This window comes from Symphodus melops (assembly GCF_947650265.1).
Source record: "Symphodus melops genome assembly, chromosome: 14".
NCBI lineage: Eukaryota > Metazoa > Chordata > Actinopteri > Labriformes > Labridae > Symphodus > Symphodus melops.
Genome location: NC_136704.1, coordinates 17,040,196 through 17,053,778, shown reverse-complemented (window position 1 = coordinate 17,053,778; position 13,583 = coordinate 17,040,196). Strand labels below are relative to the sequence as shown.

Below are 13,583 nucleotides of genomic sequence, written 5' to 3'. Positions count from 1 at the left end.
AGCAGTTAATCGCTTAGGTCTTCTATGAGCAGTTTGAACAACGTCCAGCTCAACACCTGAGGTCACATCTTTGCACCAACACATGAACGTGACAAGACTTCTGATAATCAGTAATGAAAACTAAACGTTATTTTTCCTTCTGCACTAATAACAAAAGTGGGCCTTGGGTTTCTTTAAAGGTGGAAGAAGGACATCACCCTTCAATCCACCGAATAACTCAAAATGATAGAAAAACAAAATGGGAGTCCAAAAAACACCAGATAAGTGGGAGTCAAAGAACACAGAGGTAATCACAAAATGATCAGAGCCAACACACAACTGGGTTCTTCGTTCAAAACAAAAGCGCAGAAAGCCAACTGATGGTTACAACTCTGGATACACACACACCCAACTGAGCAAAGAAACGTCCACTTCCCAGCCCAGCTGATTGTCATCAGCCATCAGGTGAGGGAGAACATCACAGGTGCAGTCAATAGCTCCTGACAAGCAAGGAAACCTGTGACCTAGTTTCCTTGTTAATCAAACCATAATGTATCTTAACAGTATGACTAATCTGTTAAATCTATTTGGAATTAATACGACAATGTCATCTTTTAAGGTCCGCTTTTCTGCTAGAGTTTGTTTCTCTCCAAATACAACATATTTAAAGACCATATCTAAGATCAATATGTTTGGTAATCATTTCTTTTTTATCGTCTAAAATAAAAAGATGGATCAATATCAAAATATACGATGTGTAAGTGTGCCACTCAACACTTAACTGGAGTCCATTTATTTAAACTTATAGTCAGTTCAGTAATGAGAGTCCAGATATCCTATCAGGTCAGACTAAACTGAGGAGGCAGGAGCTCAGTCCATAGGAACCTCTGTGTGCCGCCTGTTTCAGTCCAGGTACAATCCTTAGTATGTAATATAGAGATGTCAGTTCACTCCAGATCCTTGCCCAAGTGCTCTTGTGCAAGGCACCGAGGATTGTATTTGTGTGTGCCTTGTCCATGTATACTTGTAAGGGGCATCCAACAGAGTGAAAAACAGAATGTCCCCCCTTAGCAGTGTACTGCTAAATGATTGGTTGGCTGGTGGGTGTATGTAAAGCAAACTGTTGTATGTGTCATTTGATAATAATCTACAGTTAAAGAAACATGTTGCTGATTATAATTGTGGCTCGTTGTTGGTTCAACAGTTTACAGGACTACAATGACCTTTACCACGTAGAAAATAATTGAACTAGTCTATTAGTATGTTACTGTTTTTGACCTTGACAAAAGAAAAATATTCGACTTGAACTTTTTCTGAGAACCATTTAATTATCTTTTTTTATTGATGTCATTTTATTGTATAACAATGTTAGAGACCTTTTGGAGAAAGTAAAAAAATAAATCGTTTAGAAACTTCAGGCTGAAAACATCTGAGGCGAACACAACAGAGTTTATTTGATTTGTACCAGACGGGGGTTGTGCTGCATTCTATGGTACATATTGCAGAGACCCCCCAGGGGGCACCCTCAGGGGGCACCCTCCTACATCACCTACTCCAGATGCATCGTGACTCAGGGCGGACATACCCATGAAGCCATGTGTCAGCTGCCCGAGAGTGGGTGGACAGTCCTGGGGAAGGGGTGGGGTTGGGATTTAAGGGTGGATATTACGTTTCATGTTCCAGAATGAAGCCCATAGCTCCACAGTGAGTGCCTGGGTTATAAATAACCCACCAGTTGGAGCTCAGTTGAGGGGTCAGGACAGCTGAGGAAGTGGGCCGTCTCAGGGTTCAGCTGGTGCCGACTGACTGTGCTTCTGAATCCTCTTTCCAGGCTTGTAACGACAGCTACTCTGCTACAAAAAAGATCAACTTTTGTTTGATTTGAAGCCCCTGAAAGGCTCCTCAGACCTTCCCTTCCAGGAACAATGGCTCTACCCATAAATCCCATGGATGAACCCAGGATGTACCAGCAGACATTGCTACAGGATGGCCTGTACGACCTGCTGGAGAACGACAAGCTGGTCGACTGTACGCTAAAGATCAAAGACAAGGAGTTTCCCTGCCACCGGCTGGTCCTGTGCGCCTGCAGCTCCTACTTCCGCTCCATCTTTCTGTCTGATCTAGACGAGAGCAAAAAACGGGAAATCATCTTGGAGGATGTAGAGCCGGGTGTCATGGGGCTGATCTTAAAGTACCTGTACACGTCCAAAATCAACGTGACCGAGCAGAACGTCCAGGACATCTTCGCAGTGGCTAATATGTACCACATACCTTCAATTTTCACTGTGTGTGTGTCTTTCCTCCAAAAGCGCCTGAGTCTAAGCAACTGTCTCGCTATCTTCAGACTTGGCCTGATGCTGGACTGTCCCAGGTTGGCTGTATCCGCACGAAACTACGCCTGCGAGCGCTTTCAGCTCATCTCCATGGATGAGGACTTCCTGCAGTTGCTCCCGAGTGAGCTTGCAGCCATTTTAACAAACGACAACCTGAACGTAGAGACAGAGGAGTTGGTGTTTGAGGCTTTGATGAACTGGGTTTCCCGAGATACTGAAAGCAGAGAGAAAGAGCTACCAGGTTTGCTGGATTGTGTTAGATTGCGTTTGGTCAGCAAGGATTTCCTGAAGGAGAGAGTAGAGGGAAACAAAATGATCTGTTCAAACTCAGAGCTGCAGCACAAAGTCCAACTGGTTAAGGATGCACATGCAGGGAAATTTCCTGAGGTTAAAAAAAGTAAAAGCAAAAGTGAAGATGATGAAGCAGAGAAAGATGGAGAAAATGAAGAAAATGAGGAAGAAGAAGGTCTTCTCCCGGGCATCCTGAATGATAACCTGAGGTTCGGAATGTTTGTCAGAGACCTCGTTCTGATGGTGAACGACACCGGCGCTGTGGCCTACGATCCGACAGGCAACGACTGCTTTGTAGCATCGCTTTCAACACAGATCCCCAAGAACCACGCCAGCCTGGCCACCAAGGAGAACCAGATCTTTGTGGCAGGAGGATTTTTTTATGATGAACTGAACAAAGAGGATCCACTTAGCTCGTATTTCCTGCAGGTAGGGAATCCTTCAAATCAAGTTTGATGAGAAATTTTCAGAACAGGAAAATTTCAACTCAACTTTTTCTTGGAACACAGTTTGTTTAAAGTCCTGCAAAACACCGCTGAAGACAAAGAAAGTAATAACCTTAATATTTATCCTTTAAAGAAAAAGAATTAAGATTGCTACAAATACAACATGCCTCCTCTGTTAAAGAAGCAAAACATATTAATTGAAATTATTTAAACCCCCTGTCCAATCTAAAGGAGGGAATCACAGCGTAACTCAGGACATGAAACAGTAAGATACAAAGTGTTAAGAAACCCTACAAAACCTTACGATACAAAACAATACGATTCAAAACAATGCAATAAATAAGGGATATGTGGCACACAAATAATTTTACAAAAGTCAAAAACAAAATCTTCCTAAAACGGTAAAGTAAAAATATTTATGTATTTATTCACTGCAATTAAAGGCAGTTTTACATTTTATCGTGCTTCTATACTCTTAATTTATATTCACTGCTGTCCACATAATTCCCTTTTTTTTGTTCTTCTCCTTTAATTTTACTGTTAACTTTGTCTGTGACAAATGAAGTTCCTTTCCCCTTACCATCATTAATGTAACAAGTGCTATGATGAGGAGTCATGAAGTAGTGACACAGATTGGCAGGGAAATCTGTTCAGAGCGTCATGTCTTTTTTTTTTTTTTTTAATAGATCTATATTTGGTCCCAGCAATCGGATAATTGTATCACTGGAGTCAGGATGGGGATATAATGTCATGTGAATATCTTGTCCCACTGAAGTCCAAATGATGTGCCACCTGGTTTAAGGTTTTGCTGTGAAGCATTTTAAATTATCGTAGGGATCCAAAAGATACCAAATATGTCGTTCAGGTGAATTTTTGATAAAAAACAAAACAATGTACAAGACATTGAGATAGCTGTCTCTTTTAGATATGTCCTTTTATAGATGAATTAACGAGCTGACATTAGATCATAAATGATGACATGTATACATAACATTAGGTACAATCATTGAATAAAAATGTTAGCCCCTTTCAGACTTATTAATTTTGCTATGTGGGGAAAATGAAAAAAATCGAGGTTGAACGGCGTTATGTTTGTCAGTATGAACGAAAGTATGTCTACTTCAAGTGGTTTAAGTTGAACACATTCACAAGTGATTTTCTCATACAAAATGAGAACGATAAAAATACAAAATATGCGTTAGACATAAAGAAAAAAAGAAAACAGTACCAATATAAAATCACATCTAATATGGCCCTTACCATTTAACCATAGCAGTTTATGAAATACTTGGGTGACCTTCAACATAAGAATACACTAAAGGTGCTGAAATGTGTCGTTTAAATAAAAAAATGATCAGATTATTACATTTACAAAAGCTTAACTGCAAGTGAAGTTTTCTGTGACCTCAGTATGACCCCATTAGTGCTGATTGGCTGGGGATGCCTCCCATCCCGTCTCCCCGCTTCCTGTTTGGGATGGCCGAGGCCATGAACTCCATCTTTGTGTTGGGTGGGAGGGAACTGAAGGAGGAGGAGCAAGTGCTGGACTCTGTTATGATATACGACAGACAGTGAGTAATAGTCAATGTGACAAATCTGAAGAGTGGATGAGGAATTTACTGCTAATGGGAAGTTACGTTTTCATGTTTGTTTGTTGGTTACAGATCTTTTAAATGGGGTGAATCAGAGCCAATTCCTTACCCAGTCTATGGACACCAAACAATATCCCACAATGATATTGTTTATGTCATTGGAGGAAAAGGGGATGACAAGTGAGTATTCTGTGTAATCAGGGTATTTTTTTCAATCGGTGTTAATGCAAATATTTACTTTGAAAGCAAGTGAATGGCTGATCTTTGACATTCTTTGTCTCTTTTTTTTAAGGAATTGTCTGAAGAAGATCAGCGCATATGATGCTTTGAGGTTTGAATGGAAGGAGCTCGCGCCCATGAACGTTGCACGTTCTTTATTTGGAGCCACTGTTCATAAGGACAAAATTTATGTGGCAGCAGGAGTCACAGACACTGGGCTAACGGATACGGTGGAAGTGTACGACATCACTACCAATAAGTAAGTTCCCCAAAATCAAGTTTCAGACTGACAAAAAGTGAATATATAAATGTAACGTACAAAAACTGGCACCCACTCATGCTTTCAATTATCGTCACTTGATTTTAAGGTAGTTAGTAGTTTAAAAAGCAATGATAACTATGCAACAACCGTTATTTTATTTTTTCATAATAAAGAAAGAAATGGGTGTTCATAACCCGCACTGAGAAATTAATTAAACAAGGAAGGTACAATTTAACTTAAAAGGTATAATTTCTTCTTGAAATAAAACAACTGCTAAATGAATTGTAAAAATATTCTGTCATGTAACTTACTCAAATATACCTGTATGTGTGTTTACCTTTGGCAGATGGTCAAACTTTGGAGTATTCCCTCAGGAGCGTAGCTCTTTAAATTTGGTGTCTCTGGCTGGCTCGCTGTACGCTGTAGGAGGGTTTGCTATGATGCCTTTAGAGGACAGTGAGGATATGGTTCCCAAAGAGATGAATGACATCTGGAGGTGAGACATAACAACATACATCCACTCACTTACTCTATAGTGCTACAGGCCTTTGTCACATGTACAGCATATAAAAGTCTAATTTTCAACAACTTTTCTCCAGTTCTCCAACATTGTATATTTCTATTTATGACATGTACATAAAAATCACATGGTACTTCTAAATTGCACTGTGTATTTTTCAATGCCAAAGTTTTACCTTGCATGACTAAGTCTCTAATTGTCCTCAGGTATGATGAGACAGAGAAGACGTGGAATGGCATCCTCAGAGAGATCCAGTACGCTTCAGGGTCCACCATCCTAGGGGTCCGCCTCAACACCTTGCGTCTCACCAAGATGTGAAACCTGTGAAACAGTGCTTCACAGGAGTCATAGCGACATTAAAACATCACCATATAAATGTTAGGAGTCATCTAAAAACAATTTATTATATTGTATACCATTTTATAGTAGTTATTATCTATCTAATTGTATTTCTAGTTAAATATAGGCGTCAATCTTTTTAAATTCAAGAACTTTTGTATGTGTTGGAGGGGTTTTGTTTTGATTGGGATTGTTAATAAGTTCATCTGTAGCCTGCTGACATTTTGCACTGTACTGAATAAAATTATTAGTGTTTAATATGCAGTCTTGATTTGAATTAAAATGTGCTGGTTAAATGTGTGCATATCCCAACAGATGGCAGCAAAGTATTCACAGCAGGATTTTTTAGAGAGCATGACTTGAGCACGATATAATAAAAAACAACAACAAACATCTGTATTTGCAATAATATATCTATACTGTTTAATATTGAAATGATTTCATTACGCTCTGTTGTGTTACAGACAGTAAACACTAGTCAATAATACAATAAAAGACAGAAAATACAGACTAATGTTATTAGCACCTCTAGACACTATTGTCCTTGAACGGTTTTAAATATTTTAATACAGTTGAACTTGACAACTACTGTCTACACATGGTCTTTGTACACCAGAGTTAACTAAGACATAGTGTTTACATTATAAAGTAGAGAGATCAGCAAATGACAAAACACATGATGATTTCTTTAACACAACTGCAGTATGAGTAACTATGGGAGATGTAGGGTTTGTGAATGATACAGCTTCGAATTGAAAATGGCATTGGGAAGGATATCATCACATACTGTAGCCTGTATCTCTGCCCATAAAAGAAAAGTCACAATCAAACAAATTCATAGAGCAGAGAGATAACTTGAAACCAAGAGTGCCTGTTTTTTTGTTTTTGTTATATAGAGGCCATATATCAAAAGAGTCAAAAACATATATGGAAAAAATGAATACATATTTATATTCATAACCAATCTGTTGAATTTGAGTCAATTTGTTAGAATTGCAATTCCATGTATTTTTTAAAACGCATTTCCAGTTTGATTATAATTTATGAGCAGTGATGGGCTCGGAGTTTGTGCGTTTAGTGAATTCTTAGCCAGCTAGCTTAATTGAAAATACTGGTCGCTAACCACAACAAGCACCAGTCCTTTAAGCTAGCTAGAAGCCAGAAACGAAGCTAACTTTCTCACTTCAACAGTCATTAAGCCTACATGTTATGTTATACTCCACAGCATTCTGTAGCTTTAACACTGTAGGCTATATTGTTGTAGTAGCAAAATAAAGTTTGCTAAAGAAAAAAACAGCGTGCAAGCACTTGCCAGAGGACAATGCTAGTCATCTTTAAGTTTGTGTCTTATATTTAGACCTCAGACAACAATGCTGGTATCTGAAACGTTATCATTCAAAAATCAAACATAATATTAATGATGTAACCAATAAAATGCACATTAAAAATCATGAGCATTATTTGTGGCATTGTCTAATAGCCTATCTTTTAAAGAATTTTGTTAACAATTGATACAATCAGTTACATTTTTGACTCATTTGATGACCATGTATTGATTTTGTAGCTCCATATATTTGCACCCAAAGAAGGGTTAAACAAAAACAATAAAAAAGCATCCATAAAAAAAGAGGGGCTATTATCATCGTCAAAAGGGCAACACACTTCTTACAACATACACAACCGACATACAAAGCTTTCTCACCAATATTGTCATGAAACTTCAGCATTAAGTACTTCTTAACCTCACATATTCCCAACACTTTTCTTGAAGCTGAAGGCTACACAATCAAATCCTTTTGGATTCACACTTCGGGTCCTGCAGCAAAATCTCAAACTACAATTCCCAGAGCCCCAACTTGGCAATCCCATGAGCCCCCTGCTTTGTACCAACTGCCATGCTTAATGCTTCATTATGTGGCAAACATTTGCCTTGTGTGCAATGCAGAAGCATAGTCACTGTGGTGCCTTGGCATTCACTTCACTGACAAACTCTCTTCTAAGGACAAGGGCAGGTCCACCTTTGCCTAATCTAACCCAAGCCTTTGGCCGCTCGCCTTCACAAAGGACAATTTGGCTGATTAAAAGACATAAAGAAGCACTTGCCTTCAATAGAAGCTCCATAAACTGTGCAAAATTTCCCTTCCCTGTTTCTAAAATAGCTTTACTGTTGTCTAATGTGATAACATTAAAACATTAAAAATATTTTTTTGATAATTTTGCAAAATGTTATCATTTGAAAATTACTCAACTCTTTCATTTTCCCACTCAAATGATGAAAATGAGCATTTTGGTCTTTTCTTACTGCAATTGATTACTGCACTTGTTTGGAAAACCATAAATCACAGATTCTAAAGTTCATGTCACTGATTCCACGCAGTGAGGTCAATTTGGTTTAAACCAAAAGATGTCTAAAAGGGCTGAACACCTGCTAACATGTTGTCAGCAGATTCAAAACAACAGCCTGTGTGTCTGTGATCACTGAACTGGAGTATAAAGTGCTTACTTTCGTTAATTTTCACTCAGTTTCGCAAATAATTTTCTTGTGGCATGATATACAACAGTCACATATTTGGACCCTTTCATGACCTGAACCTAGTTTCTTTGATAGTGATAAGAAAGGAAACAGATCTGAAACAGCCATATTCGAAAGTGACACAAATACTTGTTTGCACTTTGCAAGAAAAGCAGACCAGGAACACAGAATAGTAGTTTAGGTGCAACACGTCCTCATGTCTGACTTATCCTCAGAGTACAAGATGTGGCAAACAGCACCTTTAGTTTTACTAAGAGACAAAAACACAGGTCAGCCCTCACTCAGCCTGTCTGATCTAACTTGTACAAACAGCACTAATAAATTAATTGTTAATCAAATATAGGCATATATTTTAAACATCAAATGTATGCTTTAGGGATTGAATTTATCTGAAAACGTTAAAACTTGTGGAAAACTTCTCTGCAACCTTTTTAACCTTTTGTCTGTTTTCATGTTCCCTATTATCGACTAAAGTGAGGCAATCAAATTCAAAGTGCATAAGTCAGCAGTATTGACTACTATCTCCTCTTTTACCATTCTCCCTAACATAAAACATTCAATTCTCTCCACCTGTAAGGCAAACACAAACTATAACCACAGTATCTCAGTTCTGTCTCTCGGGCTAGTGCTTCTCTTTGTAGGCCTTTATGGGAGAATACATACATTTAAATTTAGCCTCATAAATGATTATGTGTTTTTAACCAAGGCTTTATTTAGCATTAGACCTCTTACATAGTGCAGTTTACTAAAGTGCCACAAGAGAGCAACAGTCTTGTGTTTTGTGACATTGACAGGCTGCCTTTCGTCCTCGCTCTGCCAACAATCACAAGTCAAATCTACCAAAGACCAGATCAAACCGTAGCTGGGTAATATTGGCAGTTACATCCTCAGACCACTTAACATTTCTAAATTGTAGTTTATTACTGATGCTGGAGGAAACCTCCAATTAAGTAGTAAATTTGATTTGTAAAGGCCAGAATATAGTGAACAATTTCACTGGTCTAGACTTTCTATTTAAAGGGCAGTTTCAAACTGGACCCTGTACAAAATGAGAACGATAAAAATACAAAATATGCGTTAGACAAAGAAAAAAAGAAAACAGTACCAATATAAAATCACATCTAATATGGCCCTTACCATTTAACCATAGCAGTTTATGAAATACTTGGGTGACCTTCAACATAAGAATACACTAAAGGTGCTGAAATGTGTCGTTTAAATAAAAAAATGATCAGATTATTACATTTACAAAAGCTTAACTGCAAATTCCAACTTTCCGTAGTACCAGCCAAGACACATCGGGGGCAACATTCAACTGACTTTCCAGATGTAAACATGAGGATTTAATAACAAGGAAGAAACACATCTGAACCATATTTACAGGTGAATGCTACACTTAAAGTTTACGCTCTCTAGGTAAAGTGATCAGGAGTGCATCTAAATGCATCTGAATTTAAAGTATTGGATTTCTTTCCCCCTCAATTCTTGCAGAGTTACATGAGAAAACGGATACCTTAGTCATGAATTTGGTATAAAGCTTGAGCTAGCAGCCAGTTGACCAAGCTAAGCATAAATACTGTAAACAGAAGGCAATGGCCAGCCTGGATCCATCCAACAAAATAGGACTACCTACACCTTTAAAACTCTTGAATTTACATAACAGACCTAACCTAACAAATTCAAATACTGACTTTTTTTAAATTGGATGTAGCCTATATCATTACCTTTCAACAGAGCATAGCTAACTGTCCCATAAACAGCATTTTGCTAAACTAAAAAGAAAAACGGGTTTATCTAAATTTTTTCAACTTTGCTTATAGTATAAGTAAACTGAAAAGACTCCACTAAAAGTTTTTGGACCAGGCTATATCTGTTTTCGTTTCCAGTCTTTGTGCTTGGCTAACAACTCATTAGCTAGTTCTGCTTTTACACACAGGACTGGTAGCCTATTTCATCTAGCCTTCTCCAAGAAATGAAATGAATGTTTTTCCCCAAAATGGAAAACATTTCCTTAAAAGGCAAGAACTTTTTAAAAGACAAATGTTCAATTCAATTATCTCATTTTTTTATCCAGAAAGTTCATGACAACAAGTGCACACCGAGACACCCAAATCAAAGCAGTATAAAAACTGCAGCTCTCTGACTTTGATCAGCTTATAGATCACTTCAATAAGAAATTGTCTGGTTTATAATAGTGAAGAGCCCTTTTAGTGATTTTCTCTTTGTGCCAAAAGAAATCACTGTCAGTGCTCTTTAAGAGATTGGAATATAAATCTTTATCATTTCACAATATACATTATGAGGAAATGTACACATTTAACGAACTAAGTTAGCAAGTATTCTGTTAATATAGTCACCTGTCACTTTTTTTAAATCCTGCAAACTGATTACACGGGACAGGCTTAGTTGGGAAATGAGTCGTTAGCTAATATTAAGATTAGCTCCTTAGCCTGTACACTGTAGGTTTGAGTACATTAAATGAAGGTTTGAGTACATAAGTCACAGAAAAGTGCGATATATTCTCAAAGCCAGATTTACAGGAATGGAGCACACTTGCTTAATGTAAGCAAAAGAAGAGGGTCAACAAATGATTCCATTTCCTGACACGGGAAGCTCAAATTCAATTGGCTGCACATAGATATAAAGATCCTCTTTTACCATCTCAGCTTCACATTTCAAACACACACTCTCACACACACACACATACACACACACACACACACACACACATAGACTGACACAAACAACACAAACAGAATTGCACAGCTGACTCTCCACAAGTCTCAGCTTCTCCTACGTCTTTACAAATTGACATAACGTGCCACAAATTACATACTATCACGATTATAAAAATGAAGACAAGTAGGAGTAAATATCACTAGAGTTAAATGTAAGGTGCAGGATCGATTATAAATGCTGTATAACATTAACTAACTAGGTGAGCTTACAGGATTTGGTTATCGGCATGGCCATATACATGTATACGCTCAAAGACAAATCAGCATTTGGTTATTGCTGGGTCATACCAAATCCACTTGCTACAGCTTGGCAGAGAATGATCCAAATACAATTTTTTTTTTCTCATCATATTGTGGTTTCATTGCATCTGATGCCCACTGACTTTAGGAAACTCTTATTCTCATTTTGCAAAAGATGCTACAATCAATGCATTGTGCAAGGCTCTGGAGAGATGTGTGATGCGTTTGGGAAAAAAAATAAAACCAGAACAGAGTTGTGAAATTAATGATGAAAAGCGTGGTGACGACATGTCCGACTGGACTCTGAGGTTATCTATTGTATTTAACAGAGTAAAAAATAACTCTTTTATAATGTGGAAGGTGTAGGTTGGTTGTTATGAGGCCTCCATGTAGCCTTCAGTCAGTGTTTCCCCTCAGCGTAAATATCACTGAGGAGCTTCAGTCTCCTGCTGCAGGAGTCCTCGTAAAAGCTCTAAGAAAAATAATATAAATGTAACAAAAGTGCTTTAGATGCTACAGAGATGTGTTAGTTGTTGGAGTTCATCCTACCGGCAGAGAAAAGAGGAGGTGGTGGGGGTAAATGAGGGGTTGGAGGCAGACCTCCCATGGAGTGCAGCAAAGGGAGAGGCAGCTGGGTGCCATGGAGAGGGTGTGGGCTAGAGGCAGCAGCGGGTGTGTTCACAGATGTAGCAGGGAGTGCTGTCCCAAGCTGCACCTGACCGGAGGAGTCCACAGCAGGCAAGCCCAGAGGAAGGTCAAGACTGAGGGGGTTGTTGCTGTCTGTAACCATGGGGTTGCTGACGCGGAAGCATTTCTCCCTGTGGGCCTTGAGCATGTTGGAGAAGCGGAAGCGCTGGCCGCACACTTCGCAGGGGTACGGTTTTTCTCCGGTATGGGTTCGGCGGTGGCGCTTCATGTTGGGCCGGCTGGTGAAGCTCTTCCCACAGATCTCACAGATGTACGGCTTCTCTCCTGTACAGAGAGGGACTAATTACAACTTGCATACATTGTCTACATTCAAAATTCTAATTAATTATATTCAAATTTTATTAGAAATACGAAATACAATCCAAAGCAGGTCACTCAAGCCACAGACAGAGGTTTTTTTTTTGTTTTTGTTTTTAAATCACCTTTTAGCTAATTGTTTTTTTTAAGTTTCGAATTCTAAACAACCACGTAGGCTCGATTTCAGCCAACTTAGTTTCAGAAAAAATGTTCTTAAAACTCACTCCACACCACCTGCCCCGCCCTTAAAGGCAGACGAAAGACGGTAAGTTAGTTATTGTGGCAGTCAGTAGCCAAAGAGCACAACATTTCTTCCAGCAGCTGGTGGAGACCAAAACAAAGCTAAAACTACATAAAAAGTATTCAATTATGACTTCATCAGCGAGATTCTAATGTGATGCTATCTGTCTAGTGGATGTGAAAATATCTGCTTTTTGCTAACCAGCAGGGCTTTGGGCTTTTTAACCACTAGTTGCACAATTGGTAAAAGGCAATGAAAAAGAAGACTTAATAATGTTGATTAAAGATGAAAAAAAAAAAAAAAAAAGAAATATTACATTTTTGGCTTGGGAGAGGTTTTAATCAACAATAAATAGCTTTCAATACAAGCGATAAATATCAGGACACGCTATAGGTTTTGGTCAGTGACAATGTGAGGACTTCATTTGAAAAATATATAATTTTCTATTTGTAAGGCATTTTTAACAAAGACTTCAACAAAATCTGTTTCAGACAGTTTACTTTTTTTTTTTTTGTTGTTGCTCTTTTGTGATTCAGTTTTAACAGACTTGAATAAACTTCATCCAGATCCAAGTCATAACTCACCAGTGTGTGTCTTCATGTGTTCATCGAAGTACTGTTTCATGTTGAAGTCCTTTCCACACCACTGACACATGAACTGCTTGTGTCCGATGTGAATGCTCATGTGGGACCGCAGCTGGTATTTGTACTGGAAGCGCTCACTGCAGTTCTGAAATGACAACGACATTTTCACACACAAAAAAAAAAGACAATTGATCATGACGAGAACTCATCGTGTTTCAATCCACATGTTTTCAGAAAAGAAATAAAAGTGAGCTAAAGTAG

The 13,583-nt window shown here is 38.3% G+C and overlaps 2 protein-coding genes across 2 annotated transcripts in view; one reads left to right on the top strand and one right to left on the bottom strand.

Annotated features, from left to right (window-relative positions):
* Window positions 1-1,553: 1,553 nt before the first annotated feature.
* Window positions 1,554-7,300, top strand: klhl40b (kelch-like family member 40b). The gene is made up of 6 exons (XM_079361530.1): window positions 1,554-3,032; window positions 4,460-4,620; window positions 4,714-4,821; window positions 4,934-5,119; window positions 5,469-5,618; window positions 5,849-7,300. Exons 1-6 carry the CDS (start codon window positions 1,905-1,907, stop codon window positions 5,958-5,960), a joined length of 1,845 nt encoding a protein of 614 aa, XP_079217656.1. The 5' UTR covers window positions 1,554-1,904; the 3' UTR covers window positions 5,961-7,300.
* Window positions 6,381-13,583, bottom strand: part of zbtb47b (zinc finger and BTB domain containing 47b) — a 25,386-nt gene continuing 18,183 nt past the window's right edge. Inside the window, exons 5-6 of the mRNA XM_079361529.1 lie at window positions 13,323-13,467; window positions 6,381-12,464 (exon numbers count right to left, since the gene is read on the bottom strand). Coding sequence (XP_079217655.1) covers window positions 12,019-12,464; window positions 13,323-13,467 — 591 coding nt within the window. The 3' untranslated portion in view covers window positions 6,381-12,018. The remainder of the gene's footprint in view (window positions 12,465-13,322; window positions 13,468-13,583) is intronic.

Excerpts from the sequence above, each read along its gene's own strand:
- klhl40b (XM_079361530.1), top strand. The coding sequence starts at position 1,905 with ATGGCTCTACCCATAAATCCCATGGATGAACCCAGGATGTACCAGCAG. Across the intron at positions 3,033-4,459 it reads TTAGCTCGTATTTCCTGCAG|TATGACCCCATTAGTGCTGA; the intron begins GTAGGGAATCCT and ends CTGTGACCTCAG. Across the intron at positions 5,120-5,468 it reads TACGACATCACTACCAATAA|ATGGTCAAACTTTGGAGTAT; the intron begins GTAAGTTCCCCA and ends TACCTTTGGCAG.